A 19,136-nucleotide genomic window follows, 5' to 3' on the forward strand; every position below is an offset into this window, starting at 1 on the left:
AGTAAAGTAAAATCTGAGGGACACTGGCTTGGCTATGGACCTAGCGCCTAAGGAAACGCTATAAAACACCACTATAGGTCTTGGCACGAAAGGATTTCCATTGGCTTGTTCACCCACTCGTACTCAGCACTACATTTTAACAAATGCTGCAGCAGAAAATAGTAAGCAGGTTACAAAAATAAAATCATTTCATGAAGATAAAAGGAGACAGCTTCTGCTTTGGGACTCATAAATATTGGGGATTTGGAATACTTATTTCCCTTAGAACAGCATCATGTTGTGAGAGTCACCTGTGAAATCCTGGGTTGCCTCTGATTTGCCTACTCAGACACTCTTCACGTTGGGAGGAGAGGTTGATGTCAACTTGTCCTTTGGAGTAGCAGAAAAAAATGTAGGAACGTAAAAGCTCTTCTTAAAACATTAAGAATAATTTGAAAGGAAATAGCACCATCATGTTGATGAAAAGTTGCTCATTCGACATGCATTCAACGAATCTTTAAGCTCCTACTTTGTATCAGGCATCATAGCGTTATACTTGAGGTCAATGGGAAGGGACGATTTTAAACAAAATGGAAATTAAGAAAATTATTTTTGTGCTAGACAGTTTCCTCTATTTTTATTTTCCTTTAGTTGGGCAATATGGTTCCAAAAACATTAAGCATCTTGCCCTCAAACCACAGTGAAATGCCCTAAATATGTCAAACATCCAGAAGGTGAAATCTAGCTTGGATGAGCCCACATTCAAAAATGTTTTTCTTGCTTAAACAAGTCCCTCCTCTCAAGTTATGGCTGTTTTAAGTACGTGTCATTCAGTTGACAACTTTTGTTGACTCTTATGTGTATTTGCACTGTGGGAAACTGAAAGAAAGCATTTACAAAGGCAAAATCTCTATCTTCTAGAGAGGGAGAAGGGCAAGATAGGTCCTTGGGAAGTGACTGATGCTCTCTGTGCTTCAGTTTTCTCACCTGTTAAGTGGAGCTGATGAGAACAGTCACCTGTGGGGTCATTGTGATGTTGTTAGATATAACCCGACATATATCGTTAGCTATTCAATAACACAGATGTGCTGCGAACGTTTTAATGTAAGTCCACACCTTGCCTGCAAACATGTATTCTGGTTTATCTGTGATGGTTAAGGCAAAAAATAAGATCCTTTCATTCTAGTTCATTGCTCATTTCACATCATCCAATCTAATAAGTAAAGTATTTACTTTGATAAAACCCAAAACACTATTTGTTCAGTAGCATTCTACTGCTCTTATTTTGAAATTGCGGGATTTCAGATCATTTCCCCATGACCTCTTCAGCATACCTGGCATTTTAGCAACACTCCTTAAATAGAATTACTTCTGTTTTTACTCTCTAACAAGCTGCACACAAGTAATTTCTTATTTGTTTTGAAACCATGGAGTCCTGAGCTCCCAGTTTCTGGAACAGGAACACTGTAGATAGAAAATCCTAATCACAATGCCAACTTGTGTCAAACACGGTTCTAAGCACTTTACATACATTAACTCATCTAACTGTTACAAGAATCTTATGATGCTGTTATTGTCTTTGTTCCCATTTTATGACTGAGGAAACCGAGGCATGGAAAGGTTCTGTGATGAGCTCAAGGTCTACTGCATTATCTATAGTGGGTCTGGAATGTGGACCTAGACATTGGCTTCAGGGTCCGCCCTGGTACCTTCAAACCAGATAGAGGAATGCATAGCTAGAGATCAAGACTTGGCTAGGTATGGGATTGGCCCCGTGGCCGAGTAGTTAGGGTTCCACATGCTTCACTTTGGCGGCCTGGGGTTCGCAGTTTCAGATCCTGGGTGCGGACGTACTCCACTCATCAGCCATGCTGTGGAGGCATCCCACATACAGAGTAGAGGAAGATTGGCACAAATGTTAGCTCAGGGCAAATCTTCCCCACCAAAAAAAAAAAAAATTGGCTAGGTATGTATAATTCATGAACCACCTTCCCTGGCATTTCTAATATTTATAAAAACACTGTGTCCAGTTCCACAGAGAGGTCATTAATTGTGGAAGCTTTTGCAGCTGTGATGTTGGGACCCAAAGCCAACATCATCATTGGTTTGAATTCAAACCCAAGCCCTCATGCAGACTTGGAAAAATAAAGGGTGGGCAGAAACCTGAAACGGTCCCCGGGAGGGCATGTGGCCCAATCAGGAGATTGTAAAAACAGTCTAAATTTGGCAACTTATGTATTTGCTTATTAGCTTCTCTACAGAGAACTTCCTGACTACGCCCTCCTGCAGAGCAGCGTGCTCTGGAGATCTCCAGTGCTCTATGCAGCCCAATTCTGGACAGTCAATACTCTGCATCTTCCTATATTTCCAGAAACTAAACATGCTGAATATTCTGTAAATATTCTCATTACTTCCCCACACGTGGACACAGCACAATCAATGCAATTTTCCAAACAGGACTTAGTTGTAGACATTTCAATCCTAAGTGATTGTTTATCCAGAAACATTCTGTTACTTTGGAATTGATTTTGGAATTTGGGGTACTCTTTGGGAAAAAAAAATATTGCACACAGGTTTGTTTATTTTTTTTTAAACCACACAGTATGGTACTTGCGGCCAAGGCATTCCCTTTATTTTATTTTATTTTTTAATGTGCTATCTTCAGTCCTTTCTTTTTTTTTGGTGAGGAAGATTGGTTCTGAGCTAACATCTGTTGCCAGTCATCCTCCATTTTTTTCTTCCTCCCCAGAGCCCCAGTGCATAGTTGTATATCCTAGTTGTAAGTCATTCTAGTCCTTCTGCGTGGGACGCCACCAGAGCATGGCCCGATGAGCAGCGCATAGGTCCGCACCCAGGATCCAAACCGGCAAACCCCAGGCCACGAAAGCGGAGCAGGTGAACTTAACCACTTGGCCATGGGGCTGGCCCCTGCATACAAGTTTTTAGACTACTGGTCCTTTGGGAAATTTATTATTCATTTTTACAGTAATAAATTTTCCCCTTTCCTTTAGTGGAGGGAAACTCAGGACTCTGAGATGCCAAATAATCCAGTGCACCCGAAAGTAGCATTTATCAAAAGCTTGAGCGCTCATTGTGTCATCAGATTGCTTCATATAATACCACATCACGTGGTAACCCAGAAAGTTGGATAAGGGAGCAATGTAAGATGTGGAGTTCAGAAGTTGCAGAATTAGACTCAGAAAGTGAGTTTACATACTTAATATGTGTATGAGTCAGCTCAGGCTGCCATAACATAACATACGTCATGCCACAGCATAACAATAGCATAGACTGGGCGGCTTAAAAACAGACATTTACTTTCTCACAGTTCTGGAGGCTGTAGGTCCAAGACCAGGTGCCAGCGTGACTGGGTGTGGGCGAGCTCTCTTTGCTTCCTGCTGGGTGTTCCCATGTCTCTCTCCGTCCTCTTACAGAGCCACAGTCCTATCGAATTAGGCCTGAACCCTTAGGATCTCATTTAACCTTAATTACCCTCTAAAGGCCCTATCTCCAGATGCAGTCACATTGAGGGTTGGGGCACACGAAATGGGGCGGGGGGAGCATTATTCGGTCTGTAGCATAATCTGAACTGCAAGTCATGCAGTTTGCCTACAGACCCTGGTGTCTATCTCGATTCTGTCCCCATCCTGGCCCCCAGCCCAGCCTGACACAACAGTGGGCTACACACAGCTGAGGGAGAGGCAGCTGATGGTGTGGCTGCCAGCTGGAATTCTAACACAGTTGGGGCAGGGCTAGGGGGACAGCAGAGGAGCACCTGGTATCAGCACTTCTCGCCACACTGCCGAGGCTTTCTGCTCTTTGTTTCCTTCCTTCAAAAAATTATTTTTATTTAAGGATTTCATTTTATACGCATTTATCAGTTGTCTATTATGTGTCAAGGAGACAGAAAGATGTACAATATATGTGAGTGAGGGTCACAAAGGAATGGAAAGGATTTGTTAATGTACTGGGTTGAATAGTGTCCTCTCAAAATTCATGTCCTTCTGGGAACATCAGAATGTGACCTTATTTGGAAATAGGGTCATTGCAGATGTAATTAGTTAAGATGAGATCATAGTGGAGTAGGGTGGGCTCTTAATCCAGTATGACTGACGTGCTTATAAGAAGAGAAGAGACACAGGGACACACACAGAGGAAAGACGGCCATGTGATGACAGGGGCAGAGATTTGAGTGATGCTCTTACAAGCTAAGGAGCACCCAGGATTGCTGGGACCACCAGAAGCAAGGAGAGAGACAGGGAACAGATTCTCCCCTAGAACCTTCAGAGAGAGCATGGCCTTTTTGACTCTTTGATCTTGGACTTCCAGCTTCCAGAACTGGAGTAGAGTACATTTCCGTTGTTTTAAGCCACTAGTTGGTGAAATTTTGGAAACTAATAGTTACTATCTGGAGAAAAATAGAGAGTAGTGCAAAGGCAAATTCATCTGTGGTGTGGGGAATGTTGACTTCTGCTTTAGCTATGGTCTGCTGGAGGTGACGGGAGGGCAACAGGCAGTGGGAAATAAGCAAGCCCAGGAGAAAAGGCAGGTCCAAAGTCAGGGTCATCTACGTACAAGTGATGGAGGAAGCCCAGGGAAAGGGACGAAATGACCAACAGAGAAAGTGGAGATTGAGAGGGGTAGAGGATGAGGACTGAGTTTTGGGGTCTATGTACATTTCTGAGCAGGGAAAAAAAAGACATGAACTAAAGGAAAGAGATAGTGAAGAAATAATCAGAGAGGAGAAAGTCAACCAGGATAGCATAGGAGGGCAACTGATTGGAGTGGAAGGTCTGTGTAGATTCTTCAGGGACATCAGAGAACTTGCACCAAGAGACAGCCTTGGTATTTGACATTAGGAAGTCATGGGTGCCCTTGAAAAGGTAAATTTCAGTAGAACACAAGAGGCAGAGCCCAAATCACGAGAGATTACGAATAGTAGTGAGGATAGACTATTCTTTTAATAAGTTTTCCAGGAAATAAAAAGAAAGCACATAAACATATAGTAGTATGAAAGTTGGCAAAGTGAAAGGTTTCTTTAAAATGGGGAAACTGAGTACCTACATCATAAGAAATACGGTCATCACCAAAGAGATGACGGCAGAGGCAAGAGAGGAGAGAACTGATGAAAGAAGTTCCTAGAAAAGTCAAGGGGATGGTGACAACAGCACTGGTGGGGGAGAAGACTGGAAGGAAAGAGGAGCATATCTTCCTGTGAGAGCAAAGATGAAGACGAATACAATGTTTGAGGTAGGAGGGGTCGTCAGAGAAAGCCACTTCAGATTCCATAAAGGGAAGATACTATCTTTTGAACACTGGAGAAGAGATCTATGAGGGGCTCGGAAGGGGGAGCTTAAGAACTCTGAGGAAAAGCTTTGGAAAGCCACCTTCGGCAAGACAAAAGGGATCAATAGAAATATCCAAAGATCTGGAGAAACAGTGAAGGACCAATTCAAAGTAAATGGCGTGATTGGTCAGTGTACCAGTCCCTAGTAATGCTCAGCAGGCTGGAGGAGGGAATATAAAATGGTGGCGACCACTTGGACCGGGGATTTACTGGTGATGGGGCTACTGAGGAGGGAGGAAATCTAGAGTTCTAGAAGTTTTATCATCCTGTCCCATCTGCCCGGAAGTGAAGCCACAAGGGCTGAAAACTGTGTTGGCTCTGCTTGGTACCTTTCTGCAGCTCCTGCCACCAACCCGTCTAGTGAGGGACTTTCTTCTTCTTGGTCTAACCGAGCAAGAAGGAAGCAGCACCAAGAGCCCATACAATCCATGTTTATCTCAGGTCTTGACCTTGATTTCACATGGACCTCTTATTCTGAGTCAAAGTTTGTGTTTCTAAATCTTGAATCCTGCCTTCTTATGCTATGGCACATACATTGCCTAAAGCAAATTTTGATTCATGACATCTTATTTTAGCTTGATGATAATGATATTAAGAGTATTATTGCTATCACTGTCTGATGTTATTTTGTGAATGATCCTGTTATTCTCTTCAACGTTCCTGAAATGAAAACTCAGAGATGAATAGGAGACCAGAAAATGCTCTTGAGTCCAGATTAGATCTGATTGACTTGGCTGACCATCTCTTACCAGGTCTAGAAAGAACCAAACGTCATAGGGAGAAAGGAGAGCAGACAGAAGGCCCCTGATAGCTAAACACGAGGTGAAACCATATTTACATTTAGGTGAAGCAAGGAAAGAATCTGGGTCAATGGGTTTGGGGAGCTTAAGATAATTTGGGATGAGATCTATCTGAAGGCTGGGGATATTTGGATATTAGGCAACAAAGTCCTTAAAGAATAGATTTCTTATTCACTTGGTTTCTCCAGCATTTTCTGCCGGGCATATTCAAAAAGCGATTGTTGAATGAGTGGACAAAAATGAGCCACCATCACAGAGCAAGTTGCATTGAACAGAAAAGAATTAACGTCGTAGGTCTGGGACTGCTGCCCTCTGAAAGGTCTGCCTGCAAGGGTGACCCGAATGGATGAGAGGGGCTCCTTGGGCCTACACTGTACAAACAATTCGGTCTAGGCTGGACACCTGCTTTTGCTCTGGGAGTCTGGAGTTTTGGTACATGCCAGGCAGAGGGTGACTACATGACAGGCCCCAGTAGAAACCTTAGGCACCGAGTCTCTAATGAGCTTCCCTAGTAGACAGCGTTTTGTATCTGTCCTCACTGCTCTGGGAGATTAAGGGCGTCCTGTGCCACTCCACAAGGAGAAGGCTCCCGGAAGCTCGCGCCTGGTTCCCTCCAGATTCCTCCCACGTGCATTTTCTCTTCACTTATTTTGCTCTGTATCCTTGCACTTTAATAAACCACGGAGGTAAGAAGGACTATGTGTTCTGGCATCCTTCTAGTGCATCACTGAACCTCTGACACGTGCATAAAATAAAAAATCTATGACAGTAAATCTAAGAAGAAAAAAATAACGTGGACAGTAGTTGGTCTGAGAAATGGAATATTCAATTTGGAATTTTAATATCCGGCCATTTTGTTGCAAGGAGAGCCAGTGAAACCATCTTTAATCCACCTGTGGAAGCGGGGGCAAAAAAAGAGGCATTTTTCTGTGTCACCAGCTCGTCTGTGCTGGAGCTGCAACTAGAAGTCATGTTCTCCTGGCAACACTTGGAGCAGGATATCAGGGGGCATTTTAGGCTGACCTCATGACTGATACCTTCACAGAAGATGGGGATCTTACACACACACAAAAACATACACACATACATACACATATATATGCACATATGCACACACACATACATACATACACACATACACACACTCATACATACATGCATACATACTCATACACACATATACACACGTATGCCTACACATGTGCACACATACACCCAACACACACACACACAGGCACACACACCCCACTCCTGCCATACTCCAGGCTAGATTTGCTACCTAACGTTCCTTTCTTTTTTTTTTCCTCTTTTTAAATACTATGTTAACAGGTCTATCACTGTGGGTCTGTCTACCTGTCTCAGTAGTTCAGAAGTCAAAATGTATTTTTGGTTTTGGGCTATAATCTACAGCACACACTTTCCAATTTTGAGAATGGGAATTTCTCTTCTTTCTGAAGGCTGCTAGTAGACTTTCTGTTCACTCCGGATCTTTCAGGATCTCATTAGTGGGTTATTGTTGGAAGGCCAGGCTCAAGCTGCTCATCTCATGTGCCCTTCGCGCTCAGGCTCCGGAGGAGTTTCCCCAGGTCTGTGAACAGCTCTGCTTTAATTACTTTCAGATGGCCGTGGAGTGACATGTAAAAACTAATTTAGTGTGCGATAGATCTAAATGGAAACATTATAATCAATTAATGGCCTTTAAAAAAAGAGACCTGAGTTCTCTCTTCAAACTCCTATAAACTTTCATGTGAAATAATTTTTCAGTTACCTCACTTCCTAAAAATGCAGCACAGCGAAAATATTCCATCTCTCCACCTCTCTAATTCCAGTCTGCTGCATACCTCCCGTGCTAAGGATGATTTCTAGTGTCTCAAATGAGGCTCTTATTTGCTGAAAATTAATCTAGATAGATAATTGATAGATAGATAATAGCTAAATGACAGATAGACGATAGATAGATGATAGGTAGATAGATAGATACAAAAATATCCCTTTTGCAGTTTCCATTTGGTCCTACAAATTTCTTTTTAGTGAATGTTAAAAAAATGCTTCTTTAATTTTGCAACTCTGGTACTTTTAAAATCAAAGATGAAGATTTCAGGAGACGACAGATCTGTTCCTTAAACCATCTTGATGTTTGGGCTCACTCCTTTTACTCATAAGCACCTTGAGGGCAGAACTGGGTCTTATCGTCATGGCAACCTGAGCAGCTAGGTAGTAGATTGCCTTGAAAATGCTCAGTAACTAGAAGTAAAATTAAAATACATGTGCCTTAGACAGAGGGAACCTGGCCTCCCAGGGCTCTATGTTATAGCAACAGAGTGCACAATGACTGACAGCGCCCACCACAGCACAGCCCTCCCTACCCCCAGCGGCTGTGTCCTCCCCCTCCAAAACACAACAGATCGCATCAGATCTGCTCTGAGTTTAAGCTTGCTGAAATGTGCTTAAGGAAAACTGTGCCTACTTGGGTTGACTGTACCTATAATGTAATTGTGTTCCCCATCCCAAAAGGCAGACAAAGAGTTTCTTAAATGACACCTCTTTTGTGAATCTTTCCTACCTCCCCAGGCAAAAATCATCTGAAGGTGTGTGTCCCTGTAGCGTTTTGCCCACATGGCTGTCACAACGCTCACACCACACAGCACAGTAATCTCTCCCCTGGGCTCCCTAAGCCAGAAGCCATCTCCACGGGGGCCTGGAGAAAGGACTGCTTCTTAAAGCCCAGGCCCTGCCTTATCTACGATGGCCAGACCCGAACGCAGCATCCAAGAACTGCAACGAACGTTTCACCTGAAGTGCCAGGCTGATGTCCTTTGATATTTAATGTGGGCAGAAAATTGCTCACTGTTACCCAATACGCAGGAAGAAGATAATCATCCATGGACTTGAACCCATTGATCCCAAGAGATAAAATTCTCCTGAGTCATCACTAACAGAGGTGTAAAGATGGGAAATACCATAACCGAAAATGGGGCCAGTGCGAAAGAGACAGGCCAATTCTCTGGGAAGAGTAAAATGTGTGCTTTTTCCATTTTCCAAATCCGGTTACCCTTTGGCTATATCTTTGATGTTAATGTAGCTAAACCCCCAGTGAGATTCTCAGAATCTTATCAGAGGAAGCAGACACGGAAGGCCAGGCTCTCTCATTGCTGGCCTTCCTAATCGGCAAGAAACTCACAACAGCCCTTTGAGTGAGACCCAAATACAAAGCTGTCGCTATTGTTCTTTTCCAGGATGGGTCTTATGTATCCATCTGCACATCAGCAACACCGCCCAAGGCATGTCACATTTTTATTGGGCTACATTAATATTGTGATGTTTAAAAGATTCTCATGTTTGCTCAAAGGAAGAGAAGTGATCAGGATGTCTTCAAAAGGCATATAGACATCAGCACTCTTGTTTTTCCTGGCTCATTTTAGTTAGGAAAGAAGGCAAGAAGTCAGAATCCATCACGTTAATTGAGGGCATTAGATGCACAGTGTATCTGTCCCTGAGATATTTTCCCCCCTCTATATATTTACAAGCCTCCTACCACCTATTGTGCCAGTGTCTGAGCGGGAAGATCAACCAGGTAGTGTCCTGTGGCCCAGATGAAGATCCCAGGTAGAGGGCAAAGCAGAGGGACAGTAGCATCAGACATTATAAGCCTTTCTTTCCCCTGGGAATTGTGGAATTTCTACTTCTAGACTTGTCTTAGTCAGCTCCGGCTGCTGTGAAAACATGCCCTAGGCTGGGTGGCAGTTATTTCTCACAGTTCTGGAGGCTGGGAGCCCACGATGGGGGTGCCTGTGCGGTCGGGTTCTGGCGAAGGTCCTCTTCTGGCTTGCAGACGGCCGTCTCCTCACTGTGTCCTCGCGTGGTGGAGAGGAAGAGCTCTGGTGCCTCTTGTTACAAGGACACTAATTCCATCGTGGGGCCCCACTCTCATGACTCATCTAAACCTAATTACCTCCCAGAGGTTCCATCTCCAAATACCATCACACTGGGGGTTAGGACTTCAACATAGGGATTTGAGGGGACACAAACATTTGGTCCGTAACAAGACCACTGGAGTCAGCTTTCAAAGAACACTTAAAACAACTGAACTCGTTCATGTTCTTACTATCAGTGACCTAATGACCTCACATGACAAAAGACACAACTTGATTCCTGAGTCAAGAGTCAGGCCAACCCAAACCCTCCCTGGAAAGAAATCAATGCATGACTAATGTGCAATAAGCTAAGGAAAGCAACCGTAGGAATGGCTAATGAAACTACGTGGCTCATTGGAACCCACACAGACACTTGACTGGCGCTTCTCACCCCTAAAAGAACTGAACCCAGTCATTTATTTTTTCAACCAAGACAAAGGACAACAATCAGTAAGATGTACCCATAGAAGGCATCTTGTTCCTTTTTATAGGAATATACCAACATTTTTAATTTTTTTCCATTGAAAAGGAATCTCTTTGTAAATGTAAATACACATTTACCTTGGCCAAGATTTCCAAAGAACCCAGCCTAGTATATTTGCATAAGCCCATTGTTCACCTGCTAAAAGCAGGTCTTGCTGCCCCGACCTCCCATGAGGCTGCTCTGGACCCACCAAGGCTGAGCAGTGGAACCCCAATATTGCCACAGCAGACAGGCCTCACTCAGGGCAGGGGTCATGGCCCTCTCTTAACTGCCATTAGCTTCCAGCTTTCTCAGGTCAGCCACCACGACTTAGCTGCTATTCCTTCTCCAAACTCAACTGCCCTGAGATACTTCCACAGGCTTATTTCCATGGCCGATGTAGTTCATTGCTTTTCTCCATCAGGGGAATCAGAACTAAAGGAAGTGATCTGTGCAGAGTAGGTGTGTTTCCTGGGACAAATTTCCCAGCCAGATTCACGGCTGGCTGGGATGTCTCGGAGTCCCAGGAAGAGAGAGGTAGGGTGACGGCCGCTGCCAATGACTACATCTAAACTAGTCAACAAGGAGTTACAGTGGTTATCAATTCACAAAATAAAGACAAATTAACCTTTTATAGACCATCTGCTGTGCATATGGCATCCAGGATGTCTTTCCTGGAGCGCAGAGTTAACTCAGAAAAAGCTTGGTCCCTGGGACCTGTGTGCTGCAAGGTCATCCCCTACAGTCAGGAAGCCCTGGTGCTCCCCCACCACTCAGCCCGGGGGCATGGAGGAAGGAGGTCTCAGCTTGTCCTCTCAGCCTGCCTGCCTCCCACGGGCCTGCACCCTGCCACCAGAGAGAATTGTACCCCTTCTCCACCGAAACCATCTGAAACTGGCTTATCGATTAAGATCCCCAGTGTTTTTAACCACTTTGTCATCTCTTCAACCTTCATGATCCCCTTCCCTGGGCATTTTTGGCCACCTCCGTGGCTGGAGCTCAGGCGCTAGAAACAGTCTGAGAATAAGCGATAGTAAGTCACATTATGAGGCTTAATTCCAGATGTCTCACTTACAGATCAGAACACTGCTCTGGGGACCTGTTCTCAGGTTGAACTACCTGAGTGCGAAAATCCCTCCCTCTTTCTGCGTGGGTCTCGATCTCTCTCTGTCTCTCTCTCTCAATCTCTCCGTGTCTCCATCCCTCTTTCTCTCTCTATTTATGTATTTCTGCCATGTGGAGCATCTTGGGAATACTTTGTGTTTGGTTGAATGGCTTACTTACAAACAAACAGAAATTTCCTATTGATGTATCCTTTAATGAGACAACCGCCCATAAAATATTGGTTTTCTGGATGCTTTTGTGAATACAGAAAAGCCACGTGCTTATCCATGGTATCTGTTGTTGCTTTTAAAATTTTGCCAAAGGATTAAAGCTCAAGTGCATGACTGAGGAGAGGACGTGAGAGACATCAGCTCTCATCTAAAAGACACTAACTCTGTATTTGCATGTCAGCATCCTCTCTACTCATTATATACAAAATTCCTTTTATTCTATTGAATTAGGTTCATGTTGGAAGGAGAAAAAAATCTATTCACATAGATTGCAAAAAGGTGAAACCTGGATATGAGCATCTCACTAACCAAAGATGTCTAGGAAACACAAGAACACACACATTACATTATATTACATATATATAATAAAAACCTATACAAAATCTATATTATATATATATAAACCTCATGGTAGATATTTCTATTTCTCATCCAGATTTCCAGTTGCTCTCTCCTTCCAGGCACATGCCTCATTGAAGTCAGACACGGCCATGTGACTTGTTTTGGCCAATTAAATATGGACAGAAATGACATATGTCACCTCCAGGTGGAAGCACATGGAGGCAGTTTATAATTCTCCTTTGCTCTCTTCTCCATCCAGGGCAGACCCTGAGGTTGTGTTTGATGACTATTATAAGATGGCAGAGCCTCCATCAGCCTAGACCCCTGAGTGTGGGAGATTGCAAATATTGCCCCAAATTCTTCCTCTCCCTGAACCCACAAGCTCTGCCTCTGGGCTCAGCCAGACGGACTTGTCATCAAATCTCTCCATTTGCCATCAAGAAACTAAAATGACCTCTAAAGAGAAGCAATTAAGACCATTAAAGAATCCAAATAAGCAAATCAAAGTGTACAGGTGAGTCTCTATTCTGATTATTGCGATCAGATTTCAGTTCTTAAGCTTAGCACTTTTTTCAATACTCAGTTAACAAATTATGACGATGAATCAACGTAACAGCAAGGAGTTTATTGTTCAGTGAAGCACGAAGGACTTTGAACTCACTTAAATATGATAAAATAAGAAAGGCTGGACACATCCTAGATTACTGTAATGCACTTTAAAGACCAAAGATTTCATTTTTGATTTGGACCTTTTAATGGTTTTATCTTTCTTTTAATGGTCTTTGTTGTATAGTAGCCTATACTCTCTAGCAAATCAAGCTGAAAAACAACAATGATGTGTCACCATGAGAGTTCAGTTCAAATGAGTGATTTCTAGAAATTGACCAAATTTTGGTGGTATTCAAGAATTACACTAAAATGTGTGTGTGCACACACATACAGAAAGACATATAAAGAGAAGCAGTCATTTATAATGCATCATGCCACATTCAATGCTCATCACGACTCTTTTCCAAAAGCAGCCTACAGTCATTATCCAAAGACGTGTAAAACAGGAGCACTGGACAGTGTGCCCACATGGCCTTTCCCAGTGAATACCATGCAGCAAGAAATCAACTTAAAACCCACGAGGAAAGAAGAACCATAAGGTCTTAGAGACCAAATTTCAGTTGTGCCATTTCTAGATACCAAAAAGAAAACAAGAAACTATTTACATACAAATATATATATTTCAGGGCTGAATATATATTCTGAATACAATCTTTAAGAAAGTGATCAAGGATACCACATAACTCTTAAGACATTTGAAAGGGTCAAAACAGCATGAAATCAGGGGTTCCCTTTTCCAGATTATAGTTTCAGAATATCAGTCCTAAGTGTATTGCTGAGGTCTCTCACAGACACAACAATTCTACTCCCTATTTTCAGGAGCAGAAATAAACCAAAACGTCCTCATAAAAGTCATATAACGTATACATATAGTGCAAGTAACTCATTTCTTTCCATCAGTAATTCACTGAAGAATATCTGAATTGAGCCACATAAAGCAATATAAAACATTGATATCATGCAATCATAAAATAGCATCAATCTTAAGTATATTAATTCTTGATTATGATGAACGCATAGATGGAGACCCGATTCGATACCTGAAGCAACCTGGGAGAAGGTGAGCCCAGCACCCTGCGCCCTGGGAGCGCAAAGCCTACCTGAGATGAGTGAAACAGTGTCTTTCTCCCATGAGATGACAGTGATGTACGCCTCCACCGAGGAGGGGATAATGCACTTGAAGACCGCGACATTGCCTCTCATGGTTTTCTGGTCCTCCACACGGACTGTATAGGGCTCCCGTAAAACTGGAAGGCAAGAAGAGGACCCTCAGTGACACACGTAGTCAACGGTTCATTCTCAGAGCATCTCATTTGAATATATACATTGTATCTTACATATAATAATTGCATCAGATAGGTTTATCGGAAAAAGATCCAAAGAAACCTACATTTTATGTCTTAAATTTCCATCCATTAACAATAAACTACACTATATGCTAAAGGACCAAAGAGAACACCTAAAACCAGTTCATCTGAATGCACCTTGAATTGAGAAGTAGCTTCTTAAAAGAAGTCATGATGGGAAAGTTATGATGATGCTCTCCGTGTTCTCTGAGGACTAAGGAAGAATTCTCTGACTATAAAGAAAAAGAATTAAAAAATTCAAGAAAGGCAACTTCTCCTGGGAATCCTTGAAAACGATCTGACAATAACATAACTCTTTATGAGTAAATTTTTTTCAACGACAGTTGCAAAGCAGTTTTGGGAGCAAATATTCTGCTTCCCATCTCTTAGGGAAGGATGCTGATTAAGGAGCCTGCCCAACCACCCCCAGCAAGAGGAGCAGCCCAGAAAGCACTCGCAGGGGACTTCCATGAACTAGACGTCCGGGCTAGAGGCAGGGTGGTGCTGGGGTTACGTGCCCATTCTGCAAACCCCACTGCCTAGGTGCTAATGCCAGCCCTACCATTTACGCAGTGAGCAAGTTCTGGCGCCATCTGTGTAGTGGGGATTTTGATGATCCTATCTACCACATAGGGCAATTGTGATCGCTCAGTCAGTTCATGTAGACAAAGCACTCAGGATCAGGTTGGGTGAGGTTACAGGCCCCAACACCCAGAGTTAGCTTTATGCCATCCCTTGATGGGCGGAAGACCTCTGTCTGCTGGATAAGGAGACATCGGTGCGTCTGATTCAAGTTCTGCCCCCTTCCAGCTCTATAAATATGGGTGCAAGCCTTACTTCTCCAGAGCTTCATTTTCCTCACATTTAAAATGAGAACACTGAGACAGGAAGATATCCAAGGTCTGAATTCTACAAATCTGTGATTTTCTAAGATACCCATAGAGACAAATTATTCTACTACCTAATCAACTCTTCAAGTTTTAGTCATTTATTGGACAAATATGTGTCAAGAAAACTGGCCATAAAATGAATTTCAAAAGAAATTAACATACCAGCAAAGATAGGAGTGAATTTCTAAAGGAAAATCTAAAAGGCAGAGGTAAATAATGCTGAAGAAGAAGTATTTTTGAGATTGGTGCTAGCTCTGTGAGAGGCTGAGTATTTCAGTTTTAGAGTATGCCGTTAATAAGAGTATTATTCCACAGTCCCCATTTTTAACTTTAGTATTTAATATCTTCCCAACTGGGAGAACTTTTTCATGCCTATCTCAAACCAGAGAGATTTGCAGAAGTTTGGGAATCTTTTTAAAGAAGATCTCATCCCTGCACTCCATGTGCACATCCTGGCTGATGTGCTGTTCCGGGTGGCCATTCCACGCCTCCTGTGGGAGGCCCACTAGGCGGGCAGTCAGGGTGCCCAAGAGCCTGAGCTCAGAAACATCGTCATTACACACAGTGGCAGGAACTGACTTTGCACAGGCAAGCACCTCAATAAATAACCCCTTTGGGGAGAGTGGAGGTCTATGATCACAGGTTGGAGAGAGGCAACAGAGACAAGTAAACCAATCAAAAGCATTAACGAATGAGAATTTGGGCATGGTGGAGAGTAGAAGACAGACGAGGAAAAGGGTAGAGAATAGATGAGAAGGGGGCACTGGACAGCACGGCAAAGGCTGAAGAGAGAGCCCATTATTGCAGGGTCCAGGTCACCTGAGCAGGTGTATGAGTCCAATTTAAGTTTGTGTCTGTGTGATGTTTGTGTCTGAACTATAAAATCACTCCATCTCCCCAAACCTTCAGTAAACAAATGGCTCAGGTGAGGGAACTTTTAATAGAAATCAAGAAAAGGGAGGCTAGTCCCACGTCTCAGTCAGAAAAGAGCAGGGATGAGAGAAAATGCCCATATGGGGACAGAGGAAGTACCTTCCCACAGGACATGCAGTCAAGCACTAGGCCTTGTGACGGGAACCACAAATATAGGGTGACCAACTGGGACTTCCCCTGTTAGCACCCAAAGTCTGGCATCCAGGAACCCCTCAGTCCCGGGCACCTATACACATGCCAAGAAGTGTCCTCTCCCCTTCAGCTGCCCACTGGCCTCACCAGCACCAGGACCATGGCAGCAGTCACAGGTTAAAATCTCTGTGACTTTTTCTCCTCCCTATCTCCCAAGCCAGCCCCATGGAGCCCAGATCTTCTTGAAGCAGTGATACAACTACGATGCACTGGACCCTACTGAGCTCAGAGAAAATGCGATGTGGACGGAAATTCTCCACCCCTTCAATTTATCATTCACTCCGCAAACACAGACCACGCACCAAGTCTTTAAAAATTTATTTTAGGATTTCTAACTATGCTTGGCACATAGTAGGTGGTCAATAAATATTTGGATAATGAATAAATGGAAACACAGAGCTTCCCTTTTGAGAGTACTTCTAATCCTATTGTAGAAAAGACATGTATCTACATTTGAATTTATAGCCACTATCTATTGTTTAAAAAAGCAACTTGGGTTTTCATTAGAGATCTCTATCTCATTAATGGAGAAATGTTTATTACTGAGGGACCCACAACTTCAGAAGCCAACACTGCTATCTACTGGTTTATACCTCTCACGGCACAATATATGTCTCCCAGGGTCATTGTAAGCCTCCCAAAAGGCTTGTGTAGATTTGGTCTTCAATCTGTATCCAACTACTACTAATCATTGTCACACAGACTGGGCTAGAAATCTAAGATACAGGAAAAGACTAATCCTCGTTTTAAATGTGATTGGCATTTGCATTATAAGACAGCCTTACCTAAGATCGTGCTTTGTGTCCTACATTGGGGTTTCCCCAGAAGCAGACCCTGAGATAAGGGGTTGGGTCCAATTGATTGATTAAGGACTTGATTGCTAAGGCTGAGGGAAGGAGGGCAGGGGAGACAAAGCAGCCAAGCCAGGGTGTGATATCAGGGGAGTCCCAGCTTCAGCCTGATCCTGAGGGGAGCTCCTCCCACTCTATGCCCAGGAGCTGGGACTTTGTCATCTGAGAGCAGTTTCTCTCTGGTGGGGGCTGGTCCCAGGAGCCTGGCATTCCCAGGCACTTCCGCTCTCTGTCTGTGTGAAGCTGCTCCTGGGCACAAGCGATCCTTGGAAGGCTGCAGATCCAAGTTCTTAGCAACCAGCATAGATGCTGGGGGTTCTGACTCAAGGGCTGCCCACAGTGTCCACTATAGCCATTCTAGTTCTCCTTAGTCAAATCTACAAGCTTTGAAATCTTTCTGTAAGAGCTAACGTGGTAAGGGGATCAGCAGCGAGAATCTACAGTGATGGGACTTTGGGGAAAAACCAGCCTATGTGGTGAGTAAGGGATGACACAGCTGATGGGCAGTGGTAGTACCCATCCCTCTCTGTCAGACTTCATCCTTTTGAATGGAAAAATCCTTTAAAACGTAAATATCAGTAACCAAGGAATGGTCTCATTTCACATTTGACTATGGAAATTAATTTAACCAAATCAGGCCAACCACATAATTGGTGGGGCCCAGGGCAAATTGAAAATCCAGGGCCCTTTATTTAAAATGGAGGGGGAAAGGGCCACTAAAGACGCTAAAATATAAGACTTTTCCTTTCTTCTATGGTCTTTCTCTCAATCTGTCATGGTGTTTTTTATTTGCTACTTCATGTCACACTCCCTGGAGTGCAGGGATCATCGCCGAGCAAGCACAGAGCCTCACAGGCTCCCTGGACCACACTCCACTCGGCGCAAACAGCCCGCCAGCTGCAGGGCCCCTTCCTGCCAGTCTCTAGGCTGATGCGCTATGCCCTGGCCAGGGATGAGAGAGGCAATCTACCCTTCCACATGCCCATTGTCCCAACCCCCAATGGACAAGCAACCGCTAAGGAATCGCAACCTCCATGTGTGGATGCTCTTAGTCTCTGGATGGAAGGACATGAGGCTTGCCCCCAGCAAGTTGCTGTCTAAATGAGCTGTGGTGCCGCTAGCTTGGGGCATGAATGGTTTCCACTGTGCCCCACTTCAGCGTGCGTGCACCTGTTCCTACCCACACGCCACCCAGGCCCCCACCAGGATGGAGGGTGGCGGTGGTTGCTGGACAGGGGTGGAGGCGGGGGCCAGGCAAGGCCAGAGCACCAAGGATTAGCAGGACAGGAGTGGTCATTGGGTGCGGTTAGGGAGGTGGAGGCTAAGTGGGGCTCTGGGCACTCGAAGACTGGGGAGAGGGCGGTTCAGAACCCTTCCCGGGGAGCTGGCATGAGGCAGGACCCTGCAAGAGCTGAAACTGTAGGTCCCTGGAGCATGTTCTGCTGTCGTACCGCATGCCACTTATGAAACACAAATGGGGAGATAAAGCCTTAATATTTCAAGATGGCAACAGGAGAGAGTTAAGCCTGAGCACAAGGCCCTTCTCAGCACTGGGCCCCGTGGGACTGCACGGGTCCCATCCCGTGAAGTCAGTCCTGATCCGAATTCTGTCTATGCAGCAACCAGAGGATGGGGGAGGACGGGATGCAGGTGAGTGAGGAGAGTCTGGAGCATTGGGTACTGCCAGGGAAGGCATGCCTCAGTGGCCCTCCCTCTCCTGAGGGGTCAGATTCGGATTGTTCCTAACCCCCTTGATTCCTAAGTGATAAAACAGAAAGAGATGCCCATGTGGTGGATTTCTGTGGAACACCAGAGGACTTGGGGCAGGGATCTGGGTTCATGCCTGTTGTCTTTCCTGGTTGGGAGATGGTGATCTGAGGTACAGTGTGATCTCGAGGAACATCACTTTCAGAGAAATTGGTTTTTTTGCTCTATTTTATTTTGTGGCTGATTACCTAAATACTTGTGAGATGCCCTAAATATTCAGTACATGTTGAGTACACTCTCAGGTGAAGCACTGTCTCGGGGACTATGGAGATCCTCACATTTATGGAATGATGAGCTGCAGAAAGAGAGAAAATTCACATGGCAGAAGAGCTAGAAGGAAAGAGTGAAAGGCTGAGGTTCACGGGACTG

General features: G+C 44.1%; 1 protein-coding gene across 1 annotated transcript in view; it reads right to left on the minus strand.

Moving 5' to 3' along the window:
* The window catches only part of LOC124231306 (Down syndrome cell adhesion molecule), a 579,967-nt gene that overhangs the window by 550,084 nt on the left and 10,747 nt on the right, over positions 1-19,136 (minus strand). The window contains exon 3 of the mRNA XM_046648016.1: positions 13,889-14,035. Coding sequence (XP_046503972.1) covers positions 13,889-14,035 — 147 coding nt within the window. The remainder of the gene's footprint in view (positions 1-13,888; positions 14,036-19,136) is intronic.

Source organism: Equus quagga, chromosome 21, assembly GCF_021613505.1.
Source record: "Equus quagga isolate Etosha38 chromosome 21, UCLA_HA_Equagga_1.0, whole genome shotgun sequence".
NCBI lineage: Eukaryota > Metazoa > Chordata > Mammalia > Perissodactyla > Equidae > Equus > Equus quagga.